Source organism: Schistocerca americana, chromosome 4 (genome assembly GCF_021461395.2).
Source record: "Schistocerca americana isolate TAMUIC-IGC-003095 chromosome 4, iqSchAmer2.1, whole genome shotgun sequence".
NCBI classification, from domain to species: domain Eukaryota; kingdom Metazoa; phylum Arthropoda; class Insecta; order Orthoptera; family Acrididae; genus Schistocerca; species Schistocerca americana.
In genome coordinates this window covers 668,696,641-668,716,800 of record NC_060122.1, presented here as the reverse complement: position 1 = coordinate 668,716,800, position 20,160 = coordinate 668,696,641, and the positions used below count along the sequence as shown (strand labels likewise).

At 38.8% G+C, this 20,160-nt stretch overlaps 1 protein-coding gene across 4 annotated transcripts in view; it reads left to right on the top strand.

The window, feature by feature from the left end:
- The window catches only part of LOC124612678 (zinc finger protein 250-like), a 154,648-nt gene that overhangs the window by 85,120 nt on the left and 49,368 nt on the right, over positions 1-20,160 (top strand). For 3 of the 4 annotated variants that reach the window (XM_047141003.1, XM_047141006.1, XM_047141005.1), the window contains exon 7: positions 5,677-5,796. The exons of the other annotated variant lie outside the window; for it this stretch is intronic. In XM_047141003.1, coding sequence (XP_046996959.1) covers positions 5,677-5,796 — 120 coding nt within the window. The remainder of the gene's footprint in view (positions 1-5,676; positions 5,797-20,160) is intronic. 4 annotated transcript variants of the gene reach the window in all.

Sequence of the window (20,160 nt, the reverse complement as noted above, 5' to 3'; positions counted from 1 at the left end):
TTTAATTGTTGGTATGTCTGGCCTTCAAAAGTGAAGAAGTTGTGGGTCAGGATGAAGCTGGCTAAGGTAATGAGGAAAGAGGTTTTAGGTAGGGTGGCACGTGGGAAAAAGTGTTTGCCATTCAGGAGACTAGATAGAAAAGTAAGTTTGTTTTTGTGAATTTTTGTGAAGCTTAAACAACCTTACCAAAAAAATTGGTTATATTTGATTCACCCTTGTAACACCTGTTGAAATTGAAAGCATATAACACTTCTTATTGCCATTTCGATATGATGCACATTGTATAATGAACAAGAGAGCAAGTAAGGTAGCTGCGCCAGAAAGACCCCTTCTGACAGCTACATGTGAACTGGCAACTTAACAACTGCTGCCGAGGTAATCTTTTAGGTTTGATACATAAAATAAAATTCATCCCTATTTTCTATTTTCATTCATGTGGAAAATATAATGTTGCTAAATTGGATGAATCTGTTTGAAACACCATGTGCTGTATTAGTTACAGAAGTAGACAAGTCATTTCAGCTACAGCACCATCAGTCAGAGGAACAGCATTCACATTTCCAATCAGTATATCATTTCACAGTTTAGCTTGTAGTGGAGTAATGAACCAGCAATTAATATTTTGACTAGAAAAGTAGAAAGCACAACATACATCTGTGCATAAAACCAATACTACATTAAACCTCTAGTCTGGTTCATAGCTGGTGTAGCTGGTAGTCCAGAATGACTATGTGCATAGCTTGATGCATTATTCTGTACACCATTGGTGGCTTGTAGAAAGTGAAGATGTAAAACATGTTTGCGACATTGTGGAGGAAAGTGCAGCAGGTTTGCAGAGAGAGGGCTTGCATATTATTACATTTATTTCCTGAACTACCTTAGGGTCTTTTCTTCTGTAACTTAATGTATCTTTACAATGAGGAAAACACTGTACCGTGCCTAAAGTAGTTTTGTGACTAATAAACTGGGGTAAGAGAAAGCAATGAAAATGTATGCACCTTTTGTTGCTGCAAGATGGTGCATTAACAAAATCCATGGTGAATTTCTGTACCCATTGTTACTCAGCTGAGCTACCTTTTTCTTCCTTACAATCTCAGTGCTGAAAGAACATTGGAATCCCAACTTTTATTCCTTTCTTTGAATATCTACTTCATCTCCAAATATGAGTTACATACTTCTGATTTTAGTCATATATGGTGCAAATGAAGAAATTGTATCAAAGAAAATCTCAACCTAGAAAACTATAAAATTACAATGAGACAAAATGGCTAACATTTGAAAGTCAAAATTCTAGATACTGCCAATGGACAAGATACTTAAAACAACTTTTTATCTTTCAGAACTGTTAGTTCCTTTCCTGAGGAGGAAAGAGGGATAGGTTTGGGAGGGTTGGATCAAAGAGGCAGATCAGTTAGCCCCCCCGGGAGGAGAGGCACTTGCCTGTTGTGAGGACAAGGGGAGAAGAAGATGAACGGGGGAGTGTCAGTAGAATTTTTCAACATGAAGGAATGTATGGGACAGCCATTCAGTCTTCTTTCAATGTAGAGAAGCTTAGAAAGTGCTCTGTTCCAGCAAGCGTTCAGTCTGTGATAGAGCAGGTGGACATACAGATGTAAGAAAGTGTTGAAACTTGATAGAACCCATCAAAATATTCTCATCTACACCCAATCTTTTTGACATTATGCAATTGCCAGAGATTAATTTTTCATATCGTTCAGCAGAGTATGTACTACAATGAGAAATTTTGTCACGTGGAAACTGTGTGTTGAACATTTGAACATGATTTTCATAGGCAGAGATCTTCTAATTAATGTCACTCTTCAATACACAGCTTTAACTTGTCACAAATTTTAAATCTGAAGACCAGCTTTTAGAATTAGGGTTGCTTTTGAAGACATACTCTTAGTAGTGTATATCAAGAATTTTGTACTGCACTTGTGGTTTGTCAGAGCTTTGACGTGATTCTTATCATTGTTTTGAATCGTACAAATACTTGTGGCAGATTATTAAGATAGCTGGAATGTCTGTGTCCATCATTGGACGAGAAAGCTACTTAGTGAAGCATTTCGGTCCTTTCATTAATTGTAACAATCACTTACCATAGATGGGAATGTTCACTGGTGAGAAATAAATTGCTATTATTATAGTGTGTATTCACTGCACTATAAGTAATTTATCTGGATAGAGAACATTTAATGTTTTCAAAGGTTTTTGAAGAAACTGCATTTTTTGAAATTACCTTGGACTGAAAATTTCTACCAGATGAAATTGAATGAAATCTCTTTGGGAATTATTGCATCATTTTGAAACTAAAAAACACTATTAAAACTGATTTTCGATTGTCTGTGCAGTGGTCCTCTTCAGGGATTGTAAATTGGTGTTTTTGGGGTGGTATTCTCTATATACCATCCTATATCATGTTATGTGATGGGTGATGTCACTTTCCTGAACGCCATTGGACAATTGAAATTCAGTATGCCTGTGCAGAAGTGGCTGTCCAGAAATCTGTTGCCTGTGCTACAGTAGCAAACAATGCTGGTGCAACAGAGGAGCCTAGATGTACCAGCATGAAAAGGTAGTTACAAGAGAACTGCCATGTGGCATCAATGTATTGTGGCGGGGAAACGGTGGCCTGCTGATTCACTGTTGCCTGCCACTCAGCTGCTAGTGTAGCACAGGAATAGCCTTCTGCACAGCCATGCCTCTACAAGCATTTTGACCTTTAATTGTCCATTGATGTAGAGGAAAGTAACAGTGGGTATCACATGACAAGTGAAACAAGGCCATATATTGGCAAGACTATACCCAGAACCCAGCAGTTTAATTGCCCAGAAGAGAATTGCAGCAAACACATTCTAAATGTCAATTTTAATTGTAATTTTAGTATCAAAATAATGCAACTTAATGCTGAAAAGAATTTGATTAAAATTTATACTTGCTATAGGAAGTCTTAGTATTTACATCAGAGCTGAGAGCTACTGCAGCAAAACAAATCACCGTTTCTGCCCTTGGACAATAAGAGATCAGTGTCATTTTGATTTATCCGAGCATGGGCATGGGGAGTAGCATAGTGTGACTTTCAGAATACCATAAACATTGCTGTATAAATACTCATAATTAGTACATTAGTTGCGCATGTCCATCTGTTGCTGGCAGTTTCTCGTTTTGAACTGTTTGTGAAAATGAATAGATTAAAATAACCATTAGGCCTTAGGATTCAAAGAATTAAACCACATGTGAATGTGAAGTTGACTGTTACATAGACAAGTATGCAAAACTGCTGCCTCCTTAACTAACTGAACTGTTGGTCAGATAAGGTGAATCAATCTTTGTTGTAGATTGCTCCGAATGTTGGACTACCTATTGCATCAAAAGAGAATATTATATTTAAAGTGAAGCTGTTTGTCCTAAACTGACTGAGCTAGTTGGCATAATGATGAGATACTGCACTTGTATTCAGGTGGAAGGCAGTTCAAATTTATGTCTGGCCATTTATTAGGTCTACAACTTTGCTTCCACCATTTTGCAGTAGACAGCATTAGTGGAAAGTAGTGATGCAAGTCGTAGGTCGTATGTGTCATACAGTAAGCTTAGGCATTTGAGAACATAACTCCATCAAAATATTAGTTGATTTTTGATTGCATCTTAAAGTTATTCTCAGCTGAATATGTCAACTTACGAGCCCAGTTCTCGTCATCTGCGGGTGGTTTTAACTTTCTGCTTTGGTATGAAGAAACCTGCAGCTGAGGCTCATAAAAAGCTTGGTAAGACATATGATGAGACACTTGTTAGTAACAGAACTTTGCAGAAAATGGTTCCCAAACTTCAAGAACTGTGATTTTGTCATTAAAGACCGGCATTGTTGTAAAAGAGAGAAAGCTTTCGATGCTACTGCAACCGATGGGAACAATCACAGGAGATCGTTATCAAAAGCAGTTGATGTGTTTGAGCTGATCACTGAAACACTAATGGCCACAATACAGCGATAGACATGAAAAGGTGATTTTGCTGCATGACAGTGCTCGACCCCATGTCGCAAAACCCGCCAAAACATAGCTGGAAACATTGAAATGGGAAGTCCTACCCTGCCTGCTGTATTCTCCAGACATTGTTCCCTTTGATTACCAACTTTTTAGTTCAATGGCACATGACCTGGATGCCCAGCTCTTCCTGTCATATGAACAATTGCAAAATTGGATCGATGCATGGATCTTCTCGAAAGATGCCCAGTTCTTTCACTGTGGGATTCATATGCTACCTGAAAGACGGGAGAAAGTAGTGGCCAGCGATGGCCAGTACTTTGAAACGTAAATTTCTTGTAAGATGCTCACAATAAAGCCTCAAACTTTGAGAAAAAACCGCAGAAGCAAAGTTGTAGCTGTGGTAGATTTTGGATTTCCGTGATTTTTTTTTAAATTTCTGAAGGTAAGAGCATGACTGATTTCCTTCCAATCCAGGCTTGTGCTCAATCTATAATGACCTTGTCATCAACAATACATTAATCTGTAGTTGGTTTTCCTTTACTGTAGTCCAAGACTGCATTCTAGTGGTCATATCTGTTTTATAAGTTGTTCTCTGCTGACTCCCCTTATCAGTAAATGTGATTGCTGATTTCTCTGAACAGTGAATATTTTCCCATTTCTGAAGTGTAATTTCAGGTTTTCATGGGTTGCTAAATCATTCTTTCATAGTTTCTCAGTTGTGGAACTACTTCATAATGAATAGTGATATCTAAATTTTTTGACTTCACTAGATACAATAAAGGTGAAGGCAGCCATATCAACAGTGTGTGGAGAAAAAAAAAATTCTGTTTAAAGGATCTTCTTTACCAAAGCGTAGATGATTTTTCTTTACTGCTTAAACATTTCTCAGAGTTATTCTATCGATTTTTCAATATAGTTCTAGTTGTATTTTGTCTGTAGGCAAAGTTCATATGATTGTATATTTGTTCATTATCAGTATAGAACATAATATTTTATGTAAAGCAAGGGTTCCATGTTTTGCTTAAGAAATGCTTCCTAAAACTGCCTTGGTTTTTGCAGCGATGTTTTCCTTTTACAAGGGAAAAGTTTGTGGAATTTTTGTTTACATTTACTTTCAACAGGGTTGGCTTATACTGTTTTCCAGTCATTTGGAAATGTTAGCTGCATGAGAGATTAATAACAAAATTAAGCTGCAGTGTACTCTGAGTAAAACATAATGGAATTGCATCAGGAATTGGTACTTTGTCACCTTTTAGAAGTTTATTTCTCAGTACCAAGTGTGCTTATTCGTATTGTCACCCTTTTGAGAGATTGTGTAACTGACACGTTAGTATTGTAATAAAGTCTTCCTGATTAAATAAACTGTGTTTAGCTTTGGCTTTGGGCTTATTGTCATGTAATTTAATAAAAACTTTTTAAGCAGTTTATAGTTTTGGGCCATAATTTTTTTGGCTTTCTCCGAAAGATCTTCCACCAAGGCCTGACTGTAGTAGTAGTTGCCGCTGTTGTAGGTCTCACACACAACTTTTGTTATAGGTTATGAGCTGCCATTAATGTTTGTCTGCATTCAATTTTAAACTGAGCATGCAATAGTCTTTGTTTTCTCGTCATTTTCTGAATGTTGCTGTAAAGAGAAGTTGGGTCTTAGCCACCCTTAATCACCTTGCTTTGTACATATTTATCCTGGATACAGTGGCCGATAAGTATAAAACTGGATCAGAACTTCTCTACACTTGACATATCCAAGCTGAAAGGAGAAGTGACGCTGCCTGTTAGCAAGGCTCTTAATCTGTTTGGAGATGAAAATTTCAAGGTAAGATACGCTTTGGACATAGGTAATAGAGAACCAGATCAAATAGATTAAGTGAAAAATGAAATACAAACATTGTCAAAGAAAATGGCTGCATATATGACACTAGGAAATTATCTTGCTTTCTTAAAATGAATGAAAACGGACACGTTTAATCAAATTATGATCCACTCAGCTGGAGCCATCAGTGGTCTCCTGGCATATCTCTCTCCTGATGTGGAATGATGTATATTTTTGTTCAGCATGTATGCATTTCTCCTATATTTTTGCCATTTGCTTATTGTCTGTTTCTTCCTTATTAGCATAACCTGTATATCACTTCAGGCAGGGTGATTACCTTCATAATCTCGGATGTTGTTGAATTTAGCATATGTTAAAATTCAGGAGTAAGTTTTGTTTTCTCCAAATATTCCTGCCCCAAGATACGGGCCTCCAAAGATGGCACTGCAACACCATTTTGAAGATGCGAATTTCGGAAAATATTTTAAAATGCTGTATCCCTTTAACAGTTATAGATATTTTGTTAGAGTTTTTTTATTTGAAAGATAATTGCTTTGTGATTGCAATAGTATCCTCCATTTGGACATATCTGTCAAAGTTCTTTTACTGTCGCCTTTTGTATTTTGTATTTTTTTTTATAATTTAGAGATTTTTTTTTCCCCAAAAATGCCAATCCAGTAAAGATATATTTGATTCTGTTGATTAGTACCATGTAGTACCATATTCTCAGTAAAGGAGAGCTTCCATTTTTAAATTGAACAGGGTTTTTTTTTTTTTTTTTCTCTCTCTCAAGGGTATTTACTTTTAAGGGTATTGTATGTCTTCATTGAAGTTGTTTCTTACTAATTTCTTTATTACAATGTTTATTTCTTGTCTTTGTTGCAGTTATTTCTTATCACTTTCTTTGTTGCAGTTATTTCTTTTCACTTTCATTGTTGCAGATATTTCTTACACTTTGTTGTAGTTCCTTGTCAGTTTCTTTGTCATGGTTGTTCATTGCAGATTTCTGTATTTAGTTGTTCAGTGCTAATTTGTTTACTGAAGAGGCTTCTTTCTATCGGGGACCATCCAGTGAGTTCTGTGTTTTCGTGAGGAATTTGCCAGTTGTCGCAGTTGTAGTGTGTTTTGTGAAAAGGACTGTTTGAAATGTCTTCTGAATGGGGCCACAGGAGAGTGAAGCATGCTGACTATTGCATATCCATAAGAGAGTGATATATAAGACAAAAAAAATTCTGTTTCCAAGTGAAGATGTTTCCAGTGATGACTATTTGTGTTCTAAATGTTTTGACAGAATAACAACAGTGATAGTATTTGAACTAGATGAAGCCTCCTACAGTGCAGATGATGCAGATTTTGCATCAGTAGAGGAAGAATTAAATACCCTGAATCAGTCAACTACAGAGGTAGGTGTTAGTCCTGTTAAGAAACCGTGGTCAGTGAAGTCGAGTCATAAGATCTGCACATCAAGAGAGAGCAGAGACATTACTAAAGCTATGGATGAATACACTACAGCAAAACTGACCATAATCTTCAAAGTAGAAATTCCATTTTCAGAAGAATATGAACCAAATCACTCTTGCACCTCTTGTCAGGAATTTTTCACAAATATCAATTCAGCTGTTGAATATTGTGCATCCTACAGTGAAAAGGTGCTAGTTTTAACTATTATTCCAGAGACATTTTCTAAGAAAACACTTTTGAACCACATTCTATCAGTATCAAAGTGCATGGTAAACAAATCAAGAAATGTGAGGTCTGTAAAAGGAGTCTTTGGAAGACCAGATCTCTATTATGGTCATCCTATAGAAGCAGTTCAAGTTCAAATAGTGCAGTCATTTTATCTGGAAGATAAATGGGAATGTTCTCACCAGAATGCCAACAAAAAAAGACAGTATAACTGTAACAGTTGAAAGTCAAAAAATTGTGAAAGTGAAGAGGTACATGACTTGCAGTATTAAAGAAACTTTTGCAATTTATAAGAGCAACTACACAGCTTCACATACTGGAAGATCCAAATTTTGTGCACTACTACCTAAGTGGATAGTTCCATACCAACCTAGAGATGTGTGTTTATGTATGTACTGCACAAATTTTGAAGTTTGTGTGGTAACTTTGAAGAACTTATTGGAGCATGTGACATATGACACCTTGGTTGGTCGTGTGAAGTTATTAGTAGTCTGTGACATAGAGCGAGAGACCTGTTTGTTGTTTCAAGAATGTGGTGACTGCCCTGGAAAGGGAGGTCTGTCTTTACAGACACTTGGCCGGGAAGACGTAACAGATAATTCTGTGTATGCGACATGAGAGGAAAATAAACTAATTAAGAAAACTGTTGCCTTTGACAGTTTCATTGATGAACTTGGTAAGTGGTCAGTGACAGCAGTAACATCCCAGCATCTGAAGAAATTGCAATAACAACACATTGCAGAAGTGAAACGGTGTGTACAGGCTGAAGAACTACGTTTAGTGCTTCACTGTGATTTTGCTGAGAACTGGTCTGTAATCCTCCCACAAGAAGTGCAAGGGTATCATTGGAGTAATGACCAGGTTTCAATTTTTACAGGAGTGAAATATTTTCAAAACAAGACCACAAGTGTTGCATTTATAAGTGATGACACAGGACATAACTCGGCACATGCTTTGCTAGAAATGCGCAAAATTCTTCAATTGCAAATGGGCAGAGAAGGTCATCATTATTTCTGATGGTGCTCGTAGTCATTTTAAAAATTGTTACCAGCTGTTTGAATTGAGTAAGTCGCTTGTGGCAACTGATTATACATCCACAGCCCTCATTCTTTTGTCCAAAGAGGAACTTGAAGAATTCTGTGAGCAGAAAAAAGAAGAATGGTCCAAAGTGATGGGCGAACTCATGTTGCATGCACTTTAAAGAGCAAGAAAGAAGAAATTGCATTTGTTGGGCCAACACCTCAGAAACAGTAGGATAATATTCATATTCAAAACCTGGGAAGGGGGATGTTTGTGGAGTATGTGTATGATTGTGACTGGTGGATTGCAGAGATTATAGACACCAGTTATGAGTTTTGTATTGTGTATTTTTGTAGTGTGTACGAAATTGTAGTGAACTTTATGCTGCCACATGGACCAACTGCTGGATATAGGTTTCCAGCTGAAGGACAGCAACAACGCCATCAGTGCTTACTTCCTGTTCGCAATGTTTTGAAGATTTTAAGTGCCCCAGTTCCTATTGGTTCAGCAGGAAGGTATCACTCTATATCAAAGGAAGATACTGAAGCAGTGGAACACATTTTTAGTTCATTGACTGGCTAATTTCAGTGCAAAACAGAGGGCACAGAAGTTGTATAAATTGAAACCTTTAAATCTTTGGACCTTTCACATTTATGTTGGAACCATTTAAAGTGCTTGAAAAATAAGTCTCTTACTCGTCTTTCAAAACTAACATTATGTTAAATAAGGCTAGGTTTTGATTTTTATGAGCCTGTTATGTGATTATGTGGTAATAAAACAGGTTTCATATATGGCAAAAATTTCATTTGTTTATAAAACCTGTTCAGCCTAAAAGTGAAAGCTCTCCTTTCCAGGTAATGTAGACTATATGGTACTGATCAACAGAAAAAAAAAATCAAAATTTTATGGATTTGCATTTTTGAGAAAAATTTTTTTCCCTAAATTATTTAAAACAGTTCAGAACGCTGTAGTAACTTAACTTTGACAGATAAGTCCAAATGGGAGATTTCTTTGTAATCCTAAAGCAATTATCTTTCAAATAAAAAAAGAACAAAAATCTAGAACTGTTCCAGAGATACAGCATTTTAAAAAGTTTTCCAAAATTCGCATCTTCAAAATGGTATGCGCAGTGTCGCCTTTGGAGGACTGTATCTCAGCGCAGAATTTTTTTTAGAGAAAGCGAAAAAATACATGTTCCTTACTTAGTCTTTCATTTTAACATATGCTAAATTCAATAATATCCAAGATTATGAAGATTCATTTTAACATATGCTAAATTCAATAATATCTGATGTTATGACAGTAAGACTTTTTCTTAGCCTGCCTGAATTGATATGGACTATGCCTATTATATTAAAAGTGCCAACAACTACACATCCAAAATAATTCATTTTCTTTAATTTTTAGTTTCTATTTGTCATCCCAGTTGTTTATTTTTCAACAGTTGGTTGATTTACACGTGTGCCACAAGATGTATGTAATGCTGTACACTATTAGTTTGTTAGAGACAGACAGACAGAAAGGTATAATATAGTTTTTAGCTTGTTTCTTCTTGGTCCACTAAAATTTGCCTCACTTTTTCATAATTTAAGGATTTACATTAGAATACAAGATATCTTTTCAGCTTCACTGAGACATTTAGAACACAAACACAGAAGCACACACATACATAATATGAGTTTTGCATGCATTCACACCAGAGGCAGTTATAACTTGTCTGTCCACAAGCAATGCTTGGTAGTCGTAAGTCAGTTAACTCTTGCCAAGTGAATCAAGAAACAGAAGACGGCAGAATACACAACTCGCTTGTACAGAGCTCCACCACTTGAATAACTTAAAAGTGAAGTGTACTTGTGAATTAGCAATATGTTGAACAGATAACACTTTGAACTTGCATCCTCATTGAAAGTCACTTGATCTATTTCAAGGCAGTTAGGGTGTAACTTGTGTGCATTCAGACTGGTCAAAAATGTTCCAGAAAGGCATAATGAAGCCATTATGGATAATGGTTACTTTTTTCCTGTAAACTTGCAAAAAATCAAAACAGATTTGTTGTGATTATTATAGCAGTTGCTCAAATATTATTTTGCAAGTGTTTCACTGTATTTGTGGGATAATGCAAGGTGCTATTTTTTCATCAACAGATTTTCATTTCGTATTATGTGTGCTTCATTTCATTAACATTTTCCATCATACGTTATTCATTGTGGTTGTAGATGCCAGTGTCCATTAACATTGAAAATAATTGCCTGTGATGAGACAGGATGCAGCACAGGAAAATTACAAGCTGTTCTGTGGTATGAGTATCCATTTATTTCATTGCAGTCTATCATAAAAGAAACCATTCACCATGCTGTGGTGACATTGAGGGTTTTCATTATGACAGACAACATAATGGGCAGGAAAGGAATGTAGAGGCAAAGAGCAGACACTTCAACATTCTTTAACTCTACATTTGTGCAAAATTCATATCCATGTATGGTATACAGCACAATATGAAGATGCTTATGCTTCTAAATCACAAATATTGTACAAAACTTGAACTGTTCCATGTGATTACTCTATCATCCATGCAAATCATAATGAATTGCCAGAACACTAAGAGCAGTAAGCTGAAGGACAATAATTAAAGAAACATTTTTCTGCAATTAAAATATTTGTCAGGTAGTAGCAGAGAGAAAAAAATCATCTTAAATGTTTCCATCGCTATTTTTACTTTAAAAGTATACTTCCTGGGCAAATTTTAGCAACTATTCCTCTTCATTTTTCCAAAACTTTATGTTGCTGCTGCTGCTGCTGTTGTTGTTTTTATCTTTAGTCCAATGACTGATTTGATGTAGCTCTCTACTCTATTCTCCACATGCCTCATCATCTCCAAGTAACTGCTGCAACCTAAATCCTTCCAAATCTGATTATTGTATTCGTCTCTTGATCTCCCTCTACAATTTTTTACACTCCACACTTCCCTCCAGTACTAAACTGGTGATCCCTTGATGTTTCAGAAAATGTACTATCAATGGATCCTTTCTTTTAGTAAAGTTGTGCCTCAGTTTTCTTTCCTCACCATTTGTATTTAGTACCTCATCAGTTACTTGATCTACCTATCAGATCTTCAGCATTCTTCTGTAACACCACATTGTAAAAGCTTCTGTTTTCTTCTTGTCTAAACTGTTAATCGTCCATAGATCACTTCCATACATGGCTACACTCCAGGCAAATGCAATGAAGAACCAAAGAAACTGGTACACCTGCCTAATATCGTGTAGGGCCTCTGCGAGCATGCAGAAGTGCTGCAACATGATGTGGCATGATGGACTCAACTAGCATCTGAAGTAGTGCTGGAGGGAATTGACACCACAACTCCATAAATCCGTAAGAGTACTAGGGTGTGGTGATTTCTTCTGAACAGCATATTGCAAGGCATCCCAATTTTGCTCATAATGTCCATGTCTGGGGAGTTTGGCAGCCAGTGGAAGTGTTTAAACTCAGAAGAATGTTACAGGAGCCACTCTGTAGGAATTCAGGACATGTGGGGTGTCGCATTGTCCTGCTAGAATTGCCCAAGCCCATCAGAATGCACAGTGGACATAAACAGATGCAGGTGATCAGACACAATGCTTACATGTGTGTCACCTGTCAGAGTCATATGTAGATGTACCGTAGGTCCCATATCACTCTAACTGTACGTACCTCACACTATTACAGAGCCTCCACCAGCTTCAACAGTCCCTGCTGACTTGCAGGGTCCATGGATTCGTGAGGTTGTCTCCATACCTGTACACATCCATCTGCTCGATACAATTTCAAATGAGACTTGTTCGACCAGGCAACATGTTTCCAGTCATCAACAGTCCAGTGTCATCGTTGACGGACCCAGGCTAGGTGTAAAGCTTTGTGTCACCAAGGGTACACGAGTGGGCCTTCAGCTCCAAAAGCCCATATCGATGAAGTTTTGTTGGGTGGTTCGCATGCTGACACTTGCTGATGGCCCAGCATTGAAATCTGCAGCAGGTTGCAGAAGGGTTGCGCTTCTGTCACATCGAAGAATTCTCTTCAGTCGTCGTTGGCCCCATTGTTGCAGGATCTTTTTCCGGCCACAGCGATGTTGGAGATTTGATGCTTTACCAGATTCCTGATATTCACAGTACACTTGTGAAATGGTCATATGGGAAAATCCCTTAATCGGAGATGCTGTGTCCCATCACCCTTGCACCGACTCTTACACCATGTTCAAACTCGCTTAAATCTTGATAACTTGCCACTGCAGAAGCAGTAACCAAACTTAACAACTGTGCCAGACACTTATTGTCTTGTACAGGCGTTGCCGACCACGGCGCTGTATTCTGCCTGTTCACATATCTCTGTATTTGAATATGCATGCCTATACCAGTTTTTTTGACACTTTAGTATACCTTTAGAAAAGACTTCTTAACATTTAATGTACACTCCCACAAGCAGCAGTTCACCTTCTCCCACCCCTACCATGCTGTACCTCCCCATCCCCACCCCAGCCTCCTCCCTAACCCCACCACCTGGTTCCCTCTCCCATCATGTGCTGCTGCTCGCAGTCTGGCTTCAGCTGGCAGAGGCTGTGGTCATGAGTGTTCAAGCTGCATTTGTGTGTGTGTGTGTGTGTGTGTGTGTGTGTGTGTATTTTCAACAAAGGCCTTGTTGGCTGAAAGCTGACTTTCTGACACTCTTTTTGTTGTGCCTGTCTGTGACTCATCGTCTCCACTGTATGGCGAGTAGCAAGTATGCTTTTCATAATATTGTTACATTCCATCCTGCATTTTCCATTATTTGATTTAACACTTGAATCTGTATTCCATATTAATCAATTTCTCTTCTCAGAAACAGTTTTCTCGCCATTGGCAGTCTAAATTTTATATCCTCTCTGCTTCAGCTTCAGCAGTTTTGCTGCCTAGCCCTTTGCTGCCTCTGTCAGAATTACAATGTCATCAGAAGTTGTAATTTCTTCTCCCTGAACTTTAATTTCTTTTCCAAATTTTTCTTTGTTTCCTTTACTGCTTGTGCAATGTACAGAGTAAATAAAATCAGGGATAGGCTACAGCCCTGTCACACTCCTTCTCCACTACTGTTTCCCTTTTGTGCCCCCTCTACCTCTGTAACTGCCATCTGGTTTCCGTACAATTTGTAAATAGCCTTGTGTTCCATATATTCTACTATAGAATTTCAAAGAGAGTATTCCATTCAACATTGTCAGGCTTTGTAAGTCTGCAAATACTGTAAATGTAGGTTTGCCTTTCCTTAACGTGTCTTCTAAGAGAAATTGCAGCATCAATATTGCTTTTCATGTAGCTTCATATCTCCAGAATCCAAACTGATCTACCCCGAGGTCGGCTTATACCAGTTATTCCTTTCTTGTGTGAAGAATTTATGTTAGTATTTGGCAGCTTGTATGTAGTTATACAGAAAGAAAATTTGTGGATAGTTAGTTACATATCAGCAGTTAAATAAGAGTACATCCTGAGAAACTAGAATAATTTTGGAGAGTTAGTGTTATTCATCAGATCATACAGTGCAAAATTTAAGAAATGCCCAACAGCAGCAGAGAGAAAACTTTCTTCTGGTACAGAAGCAGATTTTCTTAAAGAGTCTAATTGAAAGACTTCACTTTAAAGCCATGCTTTTTGTTTATAAATACTCAATTTTGCACCAGACATTGATACTTCAGTTAAAGAAGAAAGAGGTTTTCATCAAATATATCAGGTTCTTTGTAATTAGTATGCAGATGCAGTGATCATAAAATACATGGTATTCAGGAGAAACATTTTGGAAAGACAGTATTCATAAATATGTAGCAAAATATTGTGAAGTACATGGCAGAGGATACTTAGCTCTATACCACTTGTTAGGGTTTCTTCGTGTTCCAATTCTGTATGAAGCGCAGGAAGAATGACTGCTTCAAAGCCTCTGCTGCCCTTCTTTGTTTATGTTCAGTATAACTTGTTAGTCCTATTTGGTTTAGGTTCCACACACTTGAACAGTATTCTGAGTTGGGACAGACAAGTGTTTTTATTGAAATTTAGTCATCTTATCAAATTAGTACAGTAGTCGTCATTAACATGTAATGAAGGGTGTATTTGATCTAACTGAACCTTTTAATTTGTAAATTACTGAGTTGGGGGTCACTGACACTATGTGTACTGTTAACAGTTAGAAGTAGTCTGTCAGTGAGGGTCATAGAATGGTCAAAGATTGCTGATTCTTTAAGTGTTTGCACCTGATACACATGCATTATTTGTAACCAAGCCAAGATTGTTATGAGAAGAGCACTGTATATATGCCTAGAATACAAACCACAAAGTCAGTGTCCGAAGCAGGGCCAACATCCCAGTAGCAGCAGCTAGGCAAGATTTAACTGAGCTATGTGACATACAAGAAGAGTGGCTCACGGCTACTCAGTTAAATCCAAACTGCCATCAGTCTCTCCCATGTAACCCTGCGATTGTGGCCACTAGCAAAGCTAACTGTAGTGCCACCGATCTGTATCAATAGTATTCACTGGTGAGGATGCTCCTCATCCACCTCTGAAGTCATAGTGCCGAAGATGTCCATTCTGGTATTGGTGGACGTGAGTGGATGGAGAGGCAGTGCTCTCACCCAGTGGATCTAGGACCATAGGTTTGAGCCTGACCCTGTCAGGAGGCCTGGTCAAGATCTGTGAAGATGACAGTGCACCCAAGGCAGTACACTTCTCTGGGACTACCAGGATGTGGGAAGATTGTGACAGAGGGAGCGGTTCCATTTCCACAGGCTCCCAAGCTGTGGCCCACTCACCCACCCATCGATAGCCTTGGGTGCAGTTGCAGAGGTCATACCAAGGTGCAGGAGGTACAAGGAAAGGGCAACAGAGCCAGCTAGTGGCGACCCTGATGTCTGGTCGGGGGTTGGAGTTGGAGACAAGGTCTGGGTTGAAAATTGCAACTGCAGTTGTGGCCGGAGCAAGTTTCAGTGGTGTGTTAGATGGGCATACTCGACTGTGACGTCGTGCAGGTTGCACCGACCTTGCCATGTGACAATCACTTCGGTCTAATCCAGACACCAGCCAAATGTGCCTGCCCAGGCACGAGCACTCTTTGTGTAGGCAGGCATGTATGCTTAATGGGCGCACTGCATGGGACACAGGAAGCCTACCATAGTGCAGTGCTTGCGTCCATGCAGGATTTCGGTCGTTCTGACTTTGTTGTCGGGGATATTCATATACATCATGAGGAAGCTGTGCAAGGCATCCTCGGTCAACAGTATCTTCAAGGCCTTGCACATCTGTGTCTTGAAGGTGTGGACCATCCGCACAGGCTCCTTGTTTGAAGAAGCAAGGTGAAAAGGGTCAGATTGTTAGTACATTTGCAGCAACAGAAGGCTTTCAACTGAGTCAACGGAAATTAGGCCCATTGTCTGACACTAGGGTGCACAGTGCTCCGTCTGTGGTGAAACTCCTCTAAAGGATACAGACAGTAGCAGTGGTAGTGGTGATGGATCAGATGTGCATAACAAACAGAAAGTTTGAGAGGGTGCACATCACCAGCAACTATATAGCACCCTTAAATGGTCCCTCTAAATTAACATGGACCTCCTCTCAAGGGCTGATGGAGTGGGGCTACAGCAAAAGACATTGAGCTGGGGATACTTGACTAAGGGAGCATGCACAGAAGGAGTGGTAGGGGTGTATGCAATTGAGAATGCATTCAGCATTGTTGTACTTCAGCATTGTTGTACTTAGCTCCTAATGACAGCTCTCTGAGGAGAGGAATGTACCTGTGCCAGTAAGACAGGACATGGCACTGGGCCTGTCCAAACTGAGGCGAAACGAGCCAGTGACGTGTCATTGATTAGTCATGACCGCATCATTGTCCAGCTGGAGCCTTAAGGACTGGCCAAACCTTATCAAAACCAAAGTGAGCTTCCATGGCGCAAAGAAACTGGGGGTTGTGCAGCCTTGACTGCTGCTGTGAAGCGCATGGCGAGTGGACCATTGGTGACATACAACGGCCAGGTTACCACGCTTGCCACATGCCCAGCAGTTTGCTGCATGATGTGGGCATCAGCTTCTGTTATGCTCACTACTGCTTTCCAGACAATACTGATGCTTTTTGGAGAAGCATGGCGTACTGTGTGATGCCACAGAGGGAAGACATTTCTGACCTGCTTGAACATTACAAAAAACGTCATGTGACATTGGAAAGGGAGCTGAATCATCAACGTACTTAAGTTTCTCACAGTGCGCCAGCAATAGAATCCCCATGACTGGGCTGGGATTTAGGGGCAGAAGGTGACTGACAACTTGCAAAATATGAGTATTCCTTGTGAAAACTTAATGAGATTCTGAAGCAGCATAAAAGAATTTTAATTACTTCATCCTTACTAAGACCAGATTTAGCTAAAGCTTTTGAAGTGTGGAATGTCATTCTGAGAATGAGATGTCCCACACCCCTGCTCTCCACTGGCCAAGAAAAGATATTCACGAGTTAAGGTAGTTAGTAAGTAGGAAGTACCCTACTTTCCAGAGGTTTTATGGTTTGTCCAGATTGCAGCTGTACCAGTGCTGTGCTATTGACAATTTGGGCCGCAGATGGGCCCTTCTACCTGCTGGGTGGAGTCATTTGCTTTGAGGTGCCATGGGTAAATGGCATGGAGAGAATGTGACCTTTATGATATCAAAGAAAAAGCTCGCCAGAGAAAAATGATGTTGAAATATATTGGTACAAATTGTTATTATCTAGATGGCCACTGATAGACATACATTTTATCTAGATGGTCACCGATAGACATACATTGTCTTGTCTGCATGGATTACATGCAGAGGTAGTCACTCTGTCATCATCTAGAATTGTATATAATAGCCAGTACATCGGTTTCCAACTATTTTGATGTGTTGTTCCAATAGATACATTGACCAACAGAAATATCTTTCAACGCCTTTCAACACAAAAGTAGTAGTCCACTGAGAAGAGCTGTGATCCACAGTTAAAGGGGCACTTATCTGCAGGACGCCTTCATCAGAAGAAAAGCAGTGACCTATAAATATATTGCAAGTACCTTGGAAGAATTAACGTATGAAAATTCTACAGATCAGTTAATGAACTTTTCTACCTATCAATACCTTATCACCAAAAGAGGAAAAGTAGGAAGAAACATTTCAGTTGGCAATCTCAGTGAAGATGCAAAAGAAAAGAGGCTTGAAGAAAGGGCAAAAAAGAAGAGTAAAATAATTTTTAGCAAAAGTAAGTAAGAAGATACATTGTTTCCCAGGGCAATCAGAGTTAACAGTATAAAGTCTACATGCTGTGTGGTTGGATTCAAATCGGTAAAAATATTAGAGAAGGATACATCTGTGTTGGTTGTAATGAGGAGGGGGGGGGGGGGGGGGGGGAAAAAACTGTGTGAATAACGGGAAGATACAAATTGTGGTTGTTCAGAGGAACATAGTCAGCCATTACAACATTTTTTGTGTCTATGGAACAGTAGACATGAGTCATGTACACACATTTGGAGGTGTAACACGGAATAGCTATGTCGAGTTCAAAGAAGAAGAGTGCTGTCTTTGTAGCAGTGGACAGATCCCATGGCAGCAGTTTAACTCGGCATGCGATCTATGGAGCCATGCAGTTACCTGTTGCCTGCTACATCACAGCAGTTTCAGCGTCAATCCACTATAGTTCATCTCCACGACGCATCTGCAGTGTCTCAGCAGATCCACAGTAGTTCACTGCAGCACAAAGTTAAGACATCGGGTGAGATGTTCTAGTCAAAATTTGTGATAAATATTATGATTTGTTCATAGTGAACATTATTAAGAACTGACATTATAAATTGTGTGTAGTGTGAGAATTCAGTGCCAGATGTTGTGATTTCATGATCATGGTTTTGCTAACAGTCTCCGTCAGTCACTATTCGTAAAATGCCAACTGAAGCACAGGGAGTTGATATGACAGCTTTACTTGTAAAACTTGGGAGATGCTCAAGGCGCAACGGGACAGTAATAATAATAAAAATTTGAAGAAACTGTTAAAGTATAAGAGGAAATAATAAGTAATAAAGTAGAGGAAGCAGTAAGTAATAAACTAGAGGGAACAATAAATATGATTAAGATACAAGGAACAAGGATTACTATTTTAGAAAATGTCATAAGTAATAGACTAAGGATTCTCAAACTGAAGTAAATGGGTAGAGAGACTTAGTACGTAAGAAACAGAGTATCATGTTAACAAAATTCAAAAGATTTAAAAATAATTTATAAAGAAATCTCAGATACTAAGTAAAGAGTAGATGTATTAGTACAAGGCAAGGCATTTAATGAAATTTCAAGTCCATATACTACATTGTCTAGTTTGGAAGAGTGATTGCAGGAATTTGTAGAACAAAAAGTACTTGAGAGGATTGATTCCTCTATTCTTACACCCAGTTCTACAGGTGAATCTACTATTAGTGAGCAAGAGTTACAAAGATGATGGAAAGACATAGAAAAAACACAGCAAGCCTTAAAGTGGGGAAAAAAAACCTAATGTAACTAGTGAAAGTAGTTCAGGCAAATGGTTGGGTGAACAACAGTTATGGACATGAATGAACTCGGAACAATTTCTCAAGTTTATACCAGATGGGGTGTTATCAAGATCTTTGCCTAAAAACTGGGAAGACCATTACTTGATTGAAGATGCACGTGGATGGGGAATAGCCCATTCTGAAGATTTTATGTCTTGGGAATACTTTACAGAAAAGTTTAATAGTCAACAACGAAACAGGAAGAGCTGTTTGTACTGTTGTCAGGTTTCCAGCTAGGTGCAGTCATTCTTGTAACACAATATTTCAGCAATATACCCTGCTGTCATCTGCAGGTGCTACATGTAGAATGAGCATCTTTGCTACATCCCACCTCCTTTATACTCTTTATCATTCCCAACCCCTTGCTCCACTGTCTGTCATACACTGCAACAGATGAAATGGTGGGGGATAGTGCTGTCAGATGCTGGGCACTAACTTTGGTCCCTCAATACTCCAGTGGCATGCATCAGGCACAGAAGTCACTCCTGGTGGATAGTATGCTGGGAGTGAACCCAGTGTCTGTGTCGATCAGCCATTCGTATTTCAATAAGCTCCTTCACAACACAGTTCCAGAATAACAAGGATGTCTTAGCACTTCTGTTTCCTCACGCTTCATGAAGTCCCCTACAGCCATGAAGTGCTCTGAAGCCACAGATTCTGTTGGTTGCTGAAGTTCAGGGTGTCTTCTGTAGTCCTTGCATCTTTCTTCAATTGTCTGTACAGTCTCCTTGATATATTTTGTACCACATTTACATGGAATATGGTAAACACCTGGTTTATGGAGCCCAAAGTCATCTTTCATCATACCTAAAAGGGGACATGTTTTAAGAGATGGATGGAAAATGCATTTAATGTTACATTGAGCCAGGATTCTCCCGATTTTGTTCAGTACTTTGTCAGCCTATGGCAGATATGCATCGTCTTCTCTTTGTTGTCATTTTCTATCTGCTGGGCTTGTAATTTCTGCCTGAAAGCATGTTTTTCTTGGAAATGTGCTTAAGATGGTTAAGCTCCATTGATAGGCTTTCTTCTTTTGATATTTCATGGGCCCTGTGCATCATTGTACATAGCACACCTTCACGCTTTGAAGGACAATGG